The sequence below is a fragment of the Zonotrichia leucophrys genome, chromosome 20, assembly GCF_028769735.1.
Source record: "Zonotrichia leucophrys gambelii isolate GWCS_2022_RI chromosome 20, RI_Zleu_2.0, whole genome shotgun sequence".
NCBI lineage: Eukaryota > Metazoa > Chordata > Aves > Passeriformes > Passerellidae > Zonotrichia > Zonotrichia leucophrys.
In genome coordinates, this window is record NC_088189.1 from 8,307,392 (window position 1) to 8,324,882 (window position 17,491).

At 37.1% G+C, this 17,491-nt stretch overlaps 1 protein-coding gene across 5 annotated transcripts in view; it reads left to right on the forward strand.

Annotated features, from left to right (window-relative positions):
- The window catches only part of ZMYND8 (zinc finger MYND-type containing 8), a 49,107-nt gene that overhangs the window by 21,911 nt on the left and 9,705 nt on the right, over window positions 1-17,491 (forward strand). For 4 of the 5 annotated variants that reach the window (XM_064729632.1, XM_064729634.1, XM_064729635.1 and 1 more), the window contains exons 4-15: window positions 3,335-3,553; window positions 4,410-4,523; window positions 5,307-5,399; window positions 6,666-6,753; window positions 7,379-7,434; window positions 7,877-7,954; window positions 8,976-9,091; window positions 10,126-10,607; window positions 11,001-11,141; window positions 13,604-13,756; window positions 14,791-15,294; window positions 16,110-16,481. In XM_064729632.1, coding sequence (XP_064585702.1) covers window positions 3,335-3,553; window positions 4,410-4,523; window positions 5,307-5,399; window positions 6,666-6,753; window positions 7,379-7,434; window positions 7,877-7,954; window positions 8,976-9,091; window positions 10,126-10,607; window positions 11,001-11,141; window positions 13,604-13,756; window positions 14,791-15,294; window positions 16,110-16,481 — 2,416 coding nt within the window. The remainder of the gene's footprint in view (window positions 1-3,334; window positions 3,554-4,409; window positions 4,524-5,306; window positions 5,400-6,665; window positions 6,754-7,378; window positions 7,435-7,876; window positions 7,955-8,975; window positions 9,092-10,125; window positions 10,608-11,000; window positions 11,142-13,603; window positions 13,757-14,790; window positions 15,295-16,109; window positions 16,482-17,491) is intronic. The other variant, XM_064729636.1, reaches the window with a different exon arrangement.

Genomic DNA, 17,491 nt, shown 5'->3' on the forward strand with positions numbered 1-17,491 from the left:
CCTGGGTTTATTCCTTTACATCTTGGACATTTTCTGGGCAGATACTGCCCTCTGACATCTGAGCTTATAACTGTACAGTGCAGAGATAATTTTGCAAACAGTGGAATTGAATCCTTGGGTATTAATTTCCACCTTTTCTTCCTGAATTTAAAAATATATTTGAAAACACAGTTGCAGTTGTTGAACTTGATAAATTCCCCTTGGTAAATACTTTTCTGTTTTCCAGGTATCTCAGACCTGTGCAGGATAGAATAAAGTTGTGTATCTAATGAAGAAAACCTATCAGACTTGCTTATTTTGCTGTGCTTATTTCAAGTTAGCAAGAAAATATCATCTGTTTAGTTCTGTTTAGCTTTTACAAGCTGCTTTTCATTTAATGTTGTCTTGCATGTCAGATTTGAAGTGGGCATGCCTGAAGATTGTCGTGTCTAAATAGGTTCAAACTCTGCTCTCTGTGGTAGCAGGAGCTGCTTTTAAAGATTCTTTTACTGCTGAGCAGATGTGAGCTGAGCATGCAGGTTCTAATTTTGCTCTCAGGGTGAGTTTGAGTATGATGTAGCTGATAGCTGTGGTTCTGATTGACTGATAAATCTGTTTTGAGGTATGACAACCTCCCTGGAAACCTCTAACTTAATATTCTACATTACAAAGTGCTTTATAGTGCTTGAACATTTCAAGATACCATTACTAAAGTTACAGTTGCACAAAACTTTGTATTACATGTTGTGGGTACAGTCACAGATCTTCAGAATGTTGCCATCAAGTATTTAAAGTGCTGAAAATCAAACAAAGAATTAAGAAATTGTAGAATGTAACTAAGGTGAAAAATCAGGAACTTCCGACATTTAATTGGACAGTTATAATGTAATTAAAGTTGTCAGCTTGTTTTACTACTAGTTTCAATATTAATTTAAACTGAATATAAATAGTGATCTTTTTCTCTCCAAAACAGCACTGCAGTACTGATGTTTGCTTTCTTCAGTTTCCTTTGTCATTCTACAGGTCTTAATAACTTCAATAATGCCTTTAAAACAAGCTACCACCTAGTTGAGCTAGAACTTTAATAACTGTTAAAATTTTAACTCTTAAAACATATTACTCTGACTAGGACAAGTGAAAAGGTCCCTTGATGCAGTTGAATCATTCCTTTTCAGTCTTTTAGTTTTTTTCTTTGGGTCTCTATTGAGTTCTAAACCCTTTTTTGTTTTGGTTCTTAAACTTGGCTTAGGCAAAATAAGATGATAGATGTCCAAATGATAAAAGCATCCTTGAACAGAAACCAAATTCATCTCATTTGCCAGCAAAAATTGACTTCTCTTCAGTTTGGATGTTATGATTTTTGTGGAAGTTTCACAGGTTTTATATTTGTCTTAAAGCAGAATCTTTGAATCTTACAAAGTTAGTGTGGATATACTACTTACATCCACTTCAAAGTCAGAATATATATTAAATTCCTCTGGTAATTTCCTTTATCTGCAGTGGAGGAAGTGCCCCACAGCTGCCTGTCCATGTGTACAAGACTGAGATGGTCTCACAGCTGTGGTGCACTGAGCTGCAAACAAAACATGTTTCTGCACTTGAAATTACAACTCTCCCTTCCTCACTCTGGTTTCTTTGTTTAAATGCTTGTTGTAGTAATTAGTTTGAAATAGACTGAAATCCTTATTCTGTTCCACTTATTCCACAAGATCTCACAGAACCATCCTTCTGAAACTCTTGTCATGTTGTGTCATTAAATGTGTGCATATAGAAAGTACAGAAGTAACACTTTGCCCATTTCTGTGGTGGGAACAAAGTGTCTCTGGGCTTTATCATCTGTAGAATAGAAATTGAAAGCCACCAAAACTGGCGCAAAATCACGTGAAATTTTAGGTGGCATAGTGTTTATGGATAACATCCTTTCTCTGCCTAAAATATTGTATAATGTTAGATAATCTGGGTTTTTTTTTGAGATACAACATCTTCAGGTGGGTTGTGGCTTCTACCTTGAAGATCCCTCACTCCTGCAGATAATTACACCTCCTTTGTAAATTTAGGTATCTAGAAATACCATGGTTCAAAGTGGCATGCTGGTGCTTTCTGGGGACATTATTTATGTCCCATGTGACTGATTTTGTTCAGGATGCCTCAGAGTTACAGAACACGTTTTGTTGCCCTGTCCTGTGAATTACATGGGCGTGTGTCAGCACAAGAGTCTCAGAAGTTGCAGATTTGTAAATGGTGTAGGACACTTGAAAAATGACCTGAGAATAAAACAAAATAGTTCTTCAGACGACAAGTGTTTGGATAATTACAAGTGAAGTCACAAGCAAGTGGTTTTACATTAAACAAAAAAAATCGCATTAAATGAACTGTCTAAAATCTCAAGGCTGCTTCCCTCCTCAGCAAACCACCTCTATAATGAATACCAAACAGAGAATTTGAGTTCCCTTGTCATTAATAAATTGAGTTCCCTTGTCATTAATAAATAATTTTTTTTTCTTTTTATTAAAAAAAAAGAAAATAAATAGTTTTCCATGCTGGCAGTTCTTCAGAGCTGATATAACAAGCTTTAGGTCACTCTGGACCCATTTAAGCCATCCCAGGCTCTTCACTTCTTGTGTTTTGGCATCAGCTGTGTCATCTTTGAGCTGTCAGGCTCAAGGCAAAGACCAGTTCATGCAGATTACAAAGTTAGTACTGGTTTCTAGTGCAGGCAAACTGGTACAGATGTGAGTCTCAAATTGTGATATGCATTTAGGTGGTGAATGAACTCTCTCCTGTAGTGGAGATGGCTGCTCAGGATTTGAATTTGCTCCTTTGTCATCCTTCTCTACAGTTTGCCTTATTAATCAAAATCAGCATTGGCTTGCTTCATGGTACAAAGCTATAAATTGCTGCAAACTAGCACAGATTTGCATGGTGTTCAACTTCTTGTTTCAGGACTAACCTCTTCAGTTTTCCCAGGTTTAGCCACCACTAAATATCTCAGTATTTAGCTTGCACGGCCCCATGAAATTCTGAGTTTAGAGGGCCTAATAGCTTCTATAGCAATACTTCTTTCTTGAAGCTGAAAGTGTTTGCTGGCTCTTGTTGGATTGCATGTCTTGCACTCAATGCCTTCACTTGCCACAAAAAAATTATTTCTGGTCTTGAGTGCAAATTGTCATTCAGCATCTGAATAAGCAGTAAACTTCTTTATGAATGATTTTGTGCAATGACTAAGATACTGTGCTTGCATAAATGTTAATCAAACTCTGTAAAGTGCTGTTTGCTTATATATGATGACTATTATGATTTGAAAAAATGCAAATTTGTTTTGAAACCAAACCTGTTTTTCTTGCCTACATTTCAGTCAGAACTAAGACATGGTCCGTTTTACTATATGAAGCAGCCACTCACCACAGACCCTGTTGATGTTGTACCACAGGATGGACGGAATGATTTCTATTGCTGGGTTTGTCATCGGGAAGGCCAAGTCCTCTGCTGTGAACTCTGTCCTCGGGTTTATCATGCTAAGTGTCTGAAACTGACAGCCGAACCAGAGGGGGATTGGTTTTGCCCAGAATGTGAGGTTAGTTTGATATAAGGAGTGGATTTCTTGCTTGGTTTTGAGATTTAAGCAGCTTTTTCTGTGTTCTGAAATGTTTCTGGTTTATTCCTGTTGCCTCTTGGTCAGGGTACCACAAAAATTTGTGCAGAAGAGGAGGCATCCATGGCTGTGCTTCACCACTTTTTCTCTGTGTGTTACCTGCCTTGTGTTTGCCTTCTTACCATGAGTCTCCAACTTCCTTTGTGTCTCCAGCTCTAGAGAAGCACCATTTCAAACAGTGATAACCTGCATCAGGCACCAGTAATTCTGAAATCATTCTGAAGGTTTCACTAGTTTAACTTGTGCTTCTTGTGGGCTGATCAGCTTTTCAACAGTGCAGAAAAAAATGCACTATAGGGTCTACATAAACAAATGGGTATTTTGTTACTGTGGAAGAATTTAATTATTTTTCTCCAGTGATTTCTGGGGAGAGAATACTTAGCATCCAAATATCTGTAATGAAAGCAAATTGGTTTATGGCATGTTTTTCTCTGATCACTTATTTTATTAGAGCCCAGGTGACCTTCTCACTTGCTCACATTGCTCTGAACCCATATTGTATTTGGGAATTTTATGTATTCACATATTCATTTTGAGTGATCTTGAAGATGCTGGATAATTTTCTGCTCTTTTTCCTTTTTTCTTCTTTTTTGATAACATACACAGGCCAAAACCCAGGTAAAACAGGCATCTGAAGTACTTATATTACATTATCAGAAATGTTTTGTTTCTCATAGAACAGCTATTATATTTCATTTGATTGGTAGAATGTGTCAGTGGAGAAGTATTTATCTAGAAATGTTTGCTGACCAAGTGTTTCTTTAATTTGAACTTTTAGAAAATCACAGTTGCAGAATGCATAGAAACACAGAGTAAAGCAATGACAATGCTCACCATTGAACAGCTATCATATCTACTGAAGTTTGCACTACAGAAAATGAAACAGCCAGGGGTAAGGACATTTTTGTTGTTTTCTTCTTTAAATACTTGGATCATGTGTTTGTCATAATGTGGGGTTTGCTTCCTTTAGTGGATGATGAATGTTTAGTTTATCAGATTGTTTGTGGCAGCTTCTGTTCTATGTGCCACCTGTCTAGCACAGACAGATTAGTTTAGGTTGTACAGACTGTTCTGGAGTGCATTTAAACTGTACTTTTGTGATGTAACCTCTGGATGTATTTTCAGTAGGTGTAATGAAAGTACAGTGTGGTTTTCCAGTGGAAGGTGGTGGTTTCTTACTCTCTGAAGGTGGACAATGCTATATCAGACATAAAAGGGGAATGTGGAGGCATGATCTCATCCCAATATATTTATATGGACAGCCCTAGGCACTGACACTGTTGCATTATTAATTATATGTGTTGAAAATGTAGCTTCTATCTGTTATTAGCAAGTGTTCTTACCACAGAAGTTGGTTATATCACATACTTTTAAAATGCTGAGGAAATTCCTTCAGTGTGTCTAAAACATGTGCCATTGTGTGTTGTGAATCACAACAGTACCTTTTACAAATCCCTCAGTTTTTGTGATTTTTGCAATTCATCATGTCCAGCATATGAAAAATCAGCTAAATGAAACTCTTTAGTTCCTGTTGTTCTGCTATTAATTTATTACCTCACAATATTTTATAATTACCTTTGAAGAATTTTGTCTGATAACACAGAAAATGAGTGTTGTGTCATTGATGAAACTGTTCATTATTAGTAACCAGTGTGGTTATTTTTTCCCCTAACAGACAGAGCCATTTCAAAAGCCAGTTTCACTGGATCAACACCCAGATTATGCAGAATATATCTTTCATCCAATGGACCTTTGTACATTAGAGAAGGTTTGTATGAAGCTAGCTGAGGAAGGTCCTTGAGTTTGATTGCCATCTGTAACATTTCTAAAATGTTTGATGCAGGAGGAGAGAGGTTGTTTGAAATTATTTTGATGGATGTGGTGGTTTCTTGGTTATTAAGAAAATGATTTCATTTACAGCTTAAAACCAATCATATGTTAACTGAAGTTCACTGTTTTGTCTGAGCCAGTAACAAATGCTTTGGAAAAAATAGTGTGAGTAAGACAAGCTTACACTGCTGACTTTCTTCTATTAAATTCATCTGATTCCATGAATGATCTCCAGGAGGGACTTCTTAAAGCAGGGTTTTCATTTGATCATTATGTTGTATTATGGTTTATTTGATCATTATGGATCACTGGTTCATTAATTAGGGACCATTTGATGTATATCCAGGGGTCATTCCTGACTCATTTTACTGATCATTCAACAAATACTGTAATCTCCACTGCACCTGAGGTGTAGAAGAAAAAAGAAACTGTCAAGAGGTGGATAATGGAACTTTCATTCTCAGTTCAATAGTAATTTGAAAGTACATATAATGAAGAAATTCTCCATTGCTTAATGAAGAGTGAAGCATTGCAGAGCTTTGTTCTGTCAGGACCTGGTGAAGAGACAACTTTTCATTCTCTGTGTCCTTACAAAGGAGGCTGATGCCTTTATGGTAAAAAAACCACGGGACTAATTTTATTTAATCAAATTGCTTTACCCACTAGTAGACTCTAACATCAAACATATTGTCTAATGTACTGTGACCAGTATTTTTTCTGGGTCTTGCTGTGGAGGGATAATACATCAGTAGAAGAAACCAAAGACTTTTCTGCAGAAACATTGTGTTCCTAACACTGTTCGGAAACATGTTTTTTTTGGAAATGTTTGAGATGTTGATCTAAATAATTCACTATTTACATTTAATTTAGACAGTTAATACATTTTCAGGGCAGTCAAAAGGCACCTTGAATTTGAGAGATTCTTAAGCATTTAGAATCATAATTGTGCAGTAAACAAATATGGAATCACAGACTGGTTTGGGTTGGAAGAACCTTTAAAGCTCATCTCCTTCCAGCCCCATGCTGTGGACAAGGACACTTTCCACAGGACCAGGTTGCTCAGAGCCCTGTCCAGCCTGGCCTTGAACACCTCCAGGGGTCAGTTTTATTTATTTTATGACTGATAGAACACAGCACTCAGGAACAAGCTGTCACTTTTTACTGATTTCTGTTTCCTGATACATTTTTAATTTCTTGTTTCCAGAATGTTAAAAAGAAAATGTACGGTTGCACTGAAGCATTTTTGGCTGATGCCAAATGGATTTTGCACAACTGCATTATTTACAATGGGGGTAGGTATTAATGTGTACTTACATCCTCAGATATGAAACTTTGACATAGTTAAAGTCATGGAGCAATTTGTGGACTTCTACACTGAAAGTGCCTTCCTGTTAATAACCATAGTGCCTAAAAACAACAATTTTTTTTAGTAAGTGGAATAAATAAAACTATAGGGCCAGATACAACCTGTCCTGTCACTTACTCATTCCACCTTAGAGAAAACATTTCAAATGAGGTAGAATCATGCAATGGTTTAGGTCTTAAATGATCTGATCCAATCTGCCTCATCTAGTTCCAACCCCTGAATTACTTTAATGTTTTGCATCATACAGCGCTTAATTGAGACATAATTGAGAAGATCATACAGCAAACCCCTCATTGAAAGAGTGTGTCAGTGGTGGGAAGACTGCAACAGGCTAAAAAAGGAGCATTTAAAGATTATTAAATGTTACATTGAGAAAAAAGTGCTGATGTTCTGCTTTTGCAAGCATTTAGTTAATGCATATGTTTTTACATAGTTTTTTTAGATGTTCTCTTTTATTTTTACAGATTACTTTTATATCTGAAAACTGTTGATTTTATCATAGTTCTGCTATAACAATTTTCTTGGTTTAAAGCATTTTATTATTTCCTCAGGAAATCACAAATTGACACAAACAGCAAAAGTCATCATCAAGATCTGTGAGCATGAGGTATGAGTGCCCCAATTAAATTAATTGTTCTGTGTGTTTAGTGTTCCATTCATGTATTTGTGAGTGACTGACTTAATACATATTTTCCAAGATATGTATTCCAGATTTATAATTTTTGTAGGTTTCCTTACATTGAGGTATGCATATCTATAGCCTAAAGAATGGCATTTGGGCAAAAGAATTGCTTATATGTCTTCCACAAGGATATTCACTATTTATAATTAAGCCTTGTGGGGAGGGAAGAAGAGAAAGTGGATTTATAGATTCTGCTCAAAGGCATCTATCCTGTTAATAAATATTTGGAGCTGGAAAAAGAGACCAACATCTTCTGATGCATAGATGTTCTCTTACTGTAACAATATGATTTTCCTCTGAATAAATGCAAATGACCATCCTTTGGATACTGTTTAATCTCTCCAATAACTTTGCTTTTTCTTTCCAGATGAATGAAATTGAAGTATGTCCGGAATGTTATTTAGCTGCTTGCCAAAAACGCGAGAATTGGTTTTGTGAGCCTTGTGTAAGTTGAGAATTGTGGTGGTCTAGCTACTACATTAAACTAGCAGTTCTCAGTTGACTGTTATCTCCTCTTTTTTTAACCTGTGGTGGTTACTGAGTCAAGGAAAGCTGCTGTAGTTTGTTTACCAAGCAGCTTGTGCTGGCATATCATCCTTGTGGAGTCAGACTGTCTCAAATTACTTAGCTGTAAGATTGCAGGTTTTCACAAAAGGATTGATCCAGTCAGAAATAATTGTAAGGGCTGTCAGCAACCAGTTCACAAGTTCTTTGTCCTCAAACATATGGTAACTGCCTTGTACCAGCAGTGCTTATGTGTGGTACCCTCAGTGCTTGGAGGATATCTGAAATGTGAACATCTTTTTCTGCAGATGTGCATCAGCTGAGATTTGCTTTTTCTTTCATGATCTATTGATAGGTTGTCTGTTTCATGTTTAATATTGAATAAAATTTGGGAAGACACCTTAAGAGTCTCAAGTAGAAGTATGTAATCCATCAAGTTCTTTCTTGGACTGTCCTGGTTTCAGCTGGAATAAGAGTTCCTTTTCTTCTTAGCAGCTGGAACAGTGCTGTATTTTTATTTAGTATGAAAATAATGTTGATGACACACTGATGTTTTGGTTGTTGCTAAGTAGTGCTTACCCTAAGTCAAGGACTTTTTAGTGTCTTATGATCTGCCAAGACACAAGCCTTAGTAAAAATTACAGCATTTCAAAGATTGGCTCTAGCCTAACTTATGTTGTGCTATATATTTGGAGGGGACAAATAAAAAATAAATTAGTAAAGAAGTGCAATTACTAGTGGTTTAGTTAAGGATGTGTAAAGTTTAGCAAGTGTTTTTGATATAATTTTATCATTTTGTCCTCTTAGGATTTATTTTGTTTATATTAAAATGGAATTTTGTATATGGCAAATGCCTTGAATCTAAGTAATCCATACAATTTAAAAAAAATCATGTTTATTAGCAGATTTGAAGCTAGTACTGCTTAACATTTTCTTACTGTGTATTTTGCTTCTTCCTCTAGAGCAATCCCCACCCTTTGGTCTGGGCTAAACTCAAAGGCTTTCCATTCTGGCCTGCTAAAGCACTGAGGGATAAAGATGGGCAAGTCGATGCCCGTTTCTTTGGCCAACATGACAGGTGGGAGTTGAACAAAAGGATGTCTTTGGCTGTCCTTAAGAAATTTATGTTGAAATTTTGTGTGCTTGCAAGTTTTTGGATCCTGTCTTTAGAAACTTGACTCTAACAAAAACTGTAATACTGTAGCAAACACAGTTTTAGTTCCTTACATGATTGTAAGATACATCCATAATCTGATGAGTGTGCAGCTTAATTCCTGTGTTTGGTGCCGTGCTGGGGAGAACTATAGTTCTTAAAGGTTGAAGAAACCAATGAAGTCATTTATGTTATCTAAACATTATGGGAATATATATGTATACACCTGTAGGTTTAAAAATACAGAAATATAGCCTGTGTTGAAAATGCCAGTTTTGCTCTGAAGGGAGTTCTCTGTACTTGTGAATCCTCTGCTTAGATGGACACAGCCATGATGAATACAAGTTGATTTGTCATGAATTAGAAATATAAATCTATAATAATGTGTAAAAAAGCCAACTATACCAGACCATGGAATAATTAAGTCAAAGTTCCTGCTGGTTTAGGGTCTTGGGAGGCAATTTCAGGGTCTGCTTCATTTAATGATAAATAAAATCTCTCCAGTACTTGCTGATGGAACTTTTCCTGGCACTGAGGAATTTGGCCAACCTGGCTTGCGGTGTGAAATGTTTCTAAGAAGGCACTTGTGAAGTATTAATTCCTTACCTGCTTTTTACATTTTTGTTCTATGACAGACTGTTTAGCAATGGTTGACTTGCAGTTACATAGACTGTTCCAATTAGGAATATTTTTTCATTTGGCCAGTGTTAAGTTATGTTTTATTGCTACTGGGTAAAGTAAAATAAGCCACTGATAGTCCAAGGCATGCAACTTGCTTACCTACAAAACTAAGCACTGAAATATTAAAATAATGTAATTATGGTTCTTTAAAATTATCTAGCTACTCATATCTTTATGAATAGGCAAAAATAAATTAGTATTTGCATAAAAGCTGGCAATGTCAATTCACAGTATGAAATGTAGTTATATTATCTTTTATTTTTCTATTTTATATATAGGGCCTGGGTTCCAATAAATAATTGCTACCTCATGTCTAAAGAAATTCCTTTTTCTGTGAAAAAGACTAAAAGCATCTTCAATAGTGCAATGCAAGAAATGGAGGTTTATGTTGATAACATTCGTAGAAAATTTGGAGTATTTAATTATGCACCTTTCCGGACACCATATACTCCCAACAATCAATACCAAATGTTGTTAGACCCTGCAAACCCAGCTGCTGGAACTGCAAAGACAGACAAACAAGAGAAAATCAAACTAAATTTTGATATGACAGCATCACCCAAGATCCTGATGAGCAAGTCCATGCTGGGCAGTAGCACAGGTCGCAGGATTTCACTGACAGATATGCCACGGTCACCCATGAGTACAAACTCCTCAGTTCACACTGGCTCTGATGTTGAACAGGATGCAGAGAAAAAAGCAACTTCCAGTCATTTTAGTGCCAGTGAGGAATCCATGGACTTCATTGAGAAAAATACAGGTAAAAAATAAAAAGGAGGTACAGAAATGGAAATGGACTAGTTTTATTCCATGTACTTTTTAATGATAGGCTGTGTTATGACTATCATTAAAAGATAGTCTATGGCTATCATGGACTATGCTATGACTATGGCTGTTTATGAAGAAATTTTTTAAAAAGAGATGCATTTAACTTTCAGTATCACAGATAAGAAAGAAAAAGAACTGTTCTTTCTATCACCTTGAGAAGGAATGAATAATTTTGAAAAGTGACTAAACCCGTTCAATTTAAATAGAAGAAATAGTTGTAACTATTAAAGTGAATGCAGAGTGGAAATAAATAAAAAAATATATAATTTTCATGAGTAGTTGTTCTGGTTTTAAATCTGTCTTTATTAATTTTCTACTTTTTCAGCTTCTCCAGCACCAACAAGAACAGGTCAATCAGGGAGCTTGTCAGGCAGCCCCAAACCTTTCTCTCCTCAAGCATCAACGCCAATTTCTGCTAAGCAAGAAAGAACTTCCACGCCAGGAAGCATTCTGAATCTTAACCTTGGTTAGTTCTGATGTTTGAAAACCTAATATTCTTACAGCTGAAAAAATTATGGTGGTGTCAGTGCAGCATAATATAAACAAATGTGCTTGTATGTGACTTTAAACGAGCAAAGGTCTTTAAATGAGGCACAAATGTAATTATTGTTTTATCAGATTTACTGGGTTTTTTATCTTGTAAAAGAAAGTTTCCATTATTGTTTCTTGTTGATGAAAGGAAGTAGTTAAGGGATAATTTTTTTCTCAGCTGAACTGTAAAAATGAATGTGTCTAAACAGTAGGTAAGTTTCTAAAGGTTGTAATGACATGAACATTGCTGCTCTTCACCACTCAGTCTCTCTCAAGTGAATTGCTGGCAAGGTTTTCTTGTGATCTTTAGGATTTAGGATTTACTAGGGCTTCTCTCTTGCTGCCTTCACATCACCTCCTCACTGACCATCCCTCTCTAGGGAGATAGATGGATGAAAGGAATTAGCAGAATTCTTGAAGTCTTGAAACTCCCTAGAAGTAAATTTTGGGATTGTGGAATTTTGAAAGATGTAGGTAAGTATTAAGCTGGTAAAATAGTCCTGCAAGCAGAACATGTAAATCAGTTTCCTCAGTCATGCTTTGTTCCTGTGAGTGTTCTGATTCAGTTCTGGTTGCTATTTACCTCTGTGTAATATTACACAGAGACCCAGGATTTTGCCCCCTTGGTGTTAGCCAGGTACTTCAGGAAAGATTAAGTTCAAATAATGAATTCATGTCTTCAGTGCCTTACAGGTATTCTGATTCTGGATACAAGCTCACGAGTCTATTTTTCAGTGGGTCATATGTGAGGACCTAATTGTAGAATTAATTTAATTCTGCTGCACTGCAGCTGTTTGTCACCTCACCTGAGGTGACAATGCATTTGGAAAAACATTAAGAAATGCATAGTGCTGCAGTTGTTTGAGTCACAGATGAGAGACATCAGGTGGAACACTTTGAATAAATAGCATAGGTTGGAAAGTCTGATGTTATGGTCCATGAGTAATGGGTTTTTCTCAGGTTTAGGGCAATTTCCTTTATTATATGTCTAGTTTTTGGTGATGAGAGTGAACAACCCTTCTTCATTTAATAGTATCAGCTGTGCCAGGCATGTGTTCTTCTGTGGATATTAGAATTTTTCCAATATAACTCATAATACTTCATTGTCATATGTGATGTGAACAGAGTTTCTCTCTACAAAAACAAAAGTGAGAGTCCAGAAAACAAAGACACTTTGTATCCTCAGAAGAGTGCTAGGAGGATTCTGTGGTCTGCAATTGAGCAAAAAGGAAGGAAAAATAACAGAAATGAACCATCTGTTGCTACTGGCACACTTGATAATTGACATATACTGAGAAATGTGTTATTCTATCTTGAATTTACTAATTTATCCTGTGAAATAATCTACTTTTTTATGTATTCTCATGACCTAAGTTTTGTATTTTAAATAATGACTATAAAGATTTTATGTGTCTTATAATATTCTAAAGATTTTATTTCTATTTAATTTTCTGTGTGAAGGTAGTAGTAAATAACAGCAGTAGTTTAGTAGAAGTGCTGTCAGACAGCTTTACAAACCTGGATGGGGATTTCTTGATAAATTCACATTGGTGGAGAAAATGACCCCATAATTGATACATGTGTTTTGTATGTGAAGAGAGGAAGAATCCATTTTTTGTAGTAAAGTCATTTTAGAGTTACTATTTACCCCACAATTAGAAAAAAATTGCAGTATGTTGCAGATTGTCTGCATTGCTCTTTGGTGAAATGTGTTTTCTCAGGGTTTCTGTGGTCGAGATGACCTTGAGGTGTTAGAAAGTCTCTTTTTCCCAGCCCTGAGATTGAAGAAGGAGTTAGGATTCTTCAGCTGTGGTTTTCAAGGTTGTTTATTCTCTGTTATCTAGAACATTCTTTTCCTGACCTGCTGAGGTCTGTCTGTGGCACACTGACCGCCCCAGAGGCGGTGTTATCTTTTTATACTAAAAAACTACGTGTACATTATTTACAAGAATTTTCCAATACATATTACCTATGTTAGACAGTGTGTTTCTACTCTAAACCAATCCAAAAGTGTCACCATCACCCAGAAGATGGAGGCTTGGAAGAAGAAAGAAGGACAAGGCACACCCAAATCCCTCTATCTTGGCTTCTGAACCCCCATTTTAAAAACCCAAAATTTTACTTTTTCACCCTGTGACAAACTAACTATCATTCTACTTAAACTCTCATGGCTTGAGAGTTGACCATATAAAGTTGGTAATTTTTTCCATGGGATAAAATCAAAGGCACAGGTGTCTTTGGCTTCGTGCCAAGGTCTCTGAGCCCTCTGCCAGGGACTTGAGCCATCCAGGGCAGCCAGAGGGATTCCCGACAGTGGGTTCTGACAGTGTTTTATCTGGATAGCTATCTTGGTTCTTTGTGTAAAATCTTTATTCTGAGCTGTGTTTGTTGTTGCAGATCGCAGCAAGGCCGAGATGGATCTGAAGGAGCTGAGTGAGTCGGTGCAGCAGCAGAGCACCCCGGTGCAGCTCATCTCCCCCAAGCGCCAGATCCGCAGCAGGTTCCAGCTCAACCTCGACAAGACCATCGAGAGCTGTAAGGCACAGCTGGGTGAGTGTCCCTCCACAACTGCAGCCACATTTCTCCTCACACAGAAAAGCAAGGCACAGTTCTTCCCAAAAATATTTCTGGGTTTTATATTCTTTGAATATCAGAAAGGAAAAACAATTCTTATCTCATTTGCTGTGCCTGTGTTAGTGCAAAAGTAGAATGGAATATGGAGATTGTTTACCCAGAGTGATGGTGTTTTGTTTCCTTGGCCTATCAGGGTCAAGTGTGTGTGTGTGCAGAGTTGAGTGCTTGGCAGGTTCAGTTTTAGATGTATAGAATATTGTAGTATAATAAAGTAATTAATTAGCCCTCTGATAGCCATGGAGTCCTCCTCATCATTCCTCCTTCAGCGAGGCCTGCGACCAACCACCTATAAAGACACTCAAATTGGAGGTCAAACAAGTTTTTGGATGGTAAAATCATAAATATTTCATGTTTTAAAACAAGAGTAGAGAATATTCAAGCTCTTTGAGGCGAGTAGAATGCACTGAGCTAGTTTGTTTTAAAACACAATGAAACCTGATACTTCAAATTTTCCTTTCATCTTTTAATCGGTTTTGGTACCATTCTTATGTAGATAGTATGAGAGGATTATAGTCTTATCTGCTTTGCATGTTGAAAAATTAGAGAATTCTGCCTAAATTCTGTCAGTTGCACAAAGTACAATGAATGTAAGTAACTAATGATAATCAGGTGAATAGTGTTGCTGATTTTTAAGGTGACTTCTTGTGGATAAAATAGTTCACTTTTGTATTTGCCAGCATTGGGCCCTGAATTGAACAATAGACCTTGCAGGTAGTGGGAAAAAGCAGTGAAAGGAGGGCCATTGAATGAAATAAAAATATTAATTGGAGTATGTAGAAGTTCATTTTTATACATTATGGTGCTGGGATAGGGCACTAAGCTTTGTAGCTTAAGGACTGATAGTTAAGGTAATGGTATGTGTACACTTTGTTCCAGTATATAGAGTATTTTCTTGGTAATGTCAGTCAGTCTGATGTCAGCATGGAATGTACTTTCCTTCCCACAATTAGGAATAAATGAAATATCTGAAGCTGTTTATACTGCAGTAGAACACAGTGACTCTGAAGATTCAGAAAAATCTGATACCAGTGACAGTGAATATAGCGATGAGGATCAGAAATCAAAGAATGATCAAGAGGATGGGGAGGACAAGGAAGGTGCAAGAAGTGACAAAGAATCATTGAGCTTGAAAAAAAAACCTAAGCCTCCAGCACAGAATGAAGACAAGGAGGAACTTAAAAGCACAAGTCCAGAAGTGGAGAAAACGGAAGAACCGGTCAAGGAAAAGGCTGTTTCAGACACTGAAAAAGAATTTTCTGAAAAGGGAAAGAGTTTACAGCATCCTGCAAAAGAAAAGCTGAAAGGGAAAGATGAAACAGACTCTCCAACTGTGCATCTAGGACTGGACTCTGATTCTGAGAGTGAACTTGTCATCGATCTAGGAGATGATCATTGTGCTCGTGAAGGAAGGAAAAACAAGAAAGAATCTAAAGAATCTTCTCCTAAACAAGATGGTAGGATGAAATTATTTCCTTTTGTTTACCCTGTTCTATTCTTACCAAAGGTAGAATTGCCACCTTTATTTTTGCATTAAGATAAAAATTGTTTTAATACAGATATTTTTAGGAGTCATTGTTCACCTTTTGTGACTATGAAAAAGGTTTTCAGTGGCCATTGTAGTTTCTGGTTTAAACACAGTTTTACTGTTTCCTTTCAGCAGAATGGAACTATGAATATCCATAATTTTTGCTGGGCAGGAACCAGCACTTGGCCTTATTGATCTGATTAAGTTGTCCCAACCCCTTGATTCACTCTGTCAAGATCTTTGCAGAGCCTTCCTGCCCTTGAGCAGATCAACACCCCTGCCCACTGTGGTGTCATCTGAATTTGGTTGTCAATGTTAGTTCACTGTTGTTTAGAAAGTTTATAGTTTATAAAGTTTATAGTTTCTTCTGAAGAAACTATAAATTGAAGAAACAGACATTAATCCTTTAGAATGTTTTTTCTCCTGAAAGAAATTGAGATGACAGGTGAAAGTGCCAAGGCAGAAACACCCTAACAAGTGCTAACCTCTCACATATCTTTTGAATGAGGTCAGGCTGGTTTTTCTTGGTTTTGTACTTCTTGTTTTGCTTAGCCACTGATGCATCTGATTTGCCACCACTTTCAACTAGACTGAAATGACTTTACTTGTAGAATATTGATACTTTTGAGGAAAACAATTCAAAGCAGACTGGAAGGTATATATAACAGTTCCAAAAACTAGATGGAAAATTACAAATTAGATGTGTTGGTGAAAAGCAGGCATAACATTTTATGTTTTGTTTAGTTGTAGGTAAAACTCCACCTTCCTCCAGTGCAAGCACCCAGCCTCTACCAGAAACTCCAGTGCTCACCCGCTCTGCATCACAGACCCCCCCAGCTGGTGTGACAGCAACCACCAGTGCTGCTTCTACTGTCAGTGCTCCCTCTGCTGCCACAGGGAGCCCTGTGAAAAAGCAGAGGCCTCTGCTGCCCAAGGAAACCGCCCCTGCTGTGCAGAGGGTGGTGTGGAATTCTTCAAATAAATTCCAGACGTCTTCTCAGAAGTGGCACATGCAGAAGGTACAGAGGCAGCAGCAGCAGCAGAGCCAGCAGTCTCAGTCACAGCAGCCTCAGTCCTCTCAGGGGACAAGATACCAGACAAGACAAGCAGTTAAAGGTACACACTTTTCTGACTCAAATGTGCCTGTGGTGCCATAATTCCCCAGTAGTGATCCCTGTGCTCCAGGGTGCCCAGCCAAGAGTTCTTCTGTATAAACAAAATCTCAAAGTGTGCTTCTACTCTGATGAGTGTCTTTAGTATGAAAGTTACTCACTATACTTGGTCTTTCTGCTGTGTATTTAGAGTCATGTCTTCTTATTTTAATGATCAAAAAATTGTGTGTCTGTGTAAATATTTTTGCTTTTCATAGCTATAACAGATTTGGAAGGGTGAACTGAATAATTTTCTGGATCACATGCTAAAACCATTAACTATTCCACTTGCATGTTTACCAGTGTCACCTCAGTATCTACAAATTGCTTCCAGTTTTATCTGACAGATCTGAGAGGTTTTTCAGAGTATAATTTGACAACAATGAAATTACCCAGGCTCCAGGATTTGTCTTTCTTTAACAAGACTTTGATGTTGTTTAACAAGACTTTGATGCTAGTTTACTGAGCAAACAGCCCTGGCATTTCAGAATGTTTTCACAACTGTTTTCTCACCATCCCTTTGCTGGAGCCTTCACCAATAGCTGGCACAGGGTGACACAAGCCTGTGCTGCTGATGCTTCACTTAACAGCAACTTTATGTAAATCAGCTTCATTTGTCATTTCAAGTTAATAAACTGAAATGTTTATTGCTGTGCCTGATGAGGAGACATTCTCCACTCTGCTGATGCCACTGGCACACAGGTGATGTAGAGGAGAGAGGTTTGGTGATGGTTCACATACAGACATTTACAGAGGCTCCTTTCTCTGGTCCCAGACTGCTTTTGTTTCTGTCATTTAAGCAGTGTTGAGGAAGTAGTATCTTTCTGCTTTTAGACTGCACAAATTGTTACAGAAATATGCAGTGAGGAAAAATAAATGTGAAAATTGGAGAAGTTAAATGCTAAACTTTAAATAGAATCATATTTTAATGCATACCTTAATAGTAAGGGTTAAACTTTGTGTTCAGCCCATGAG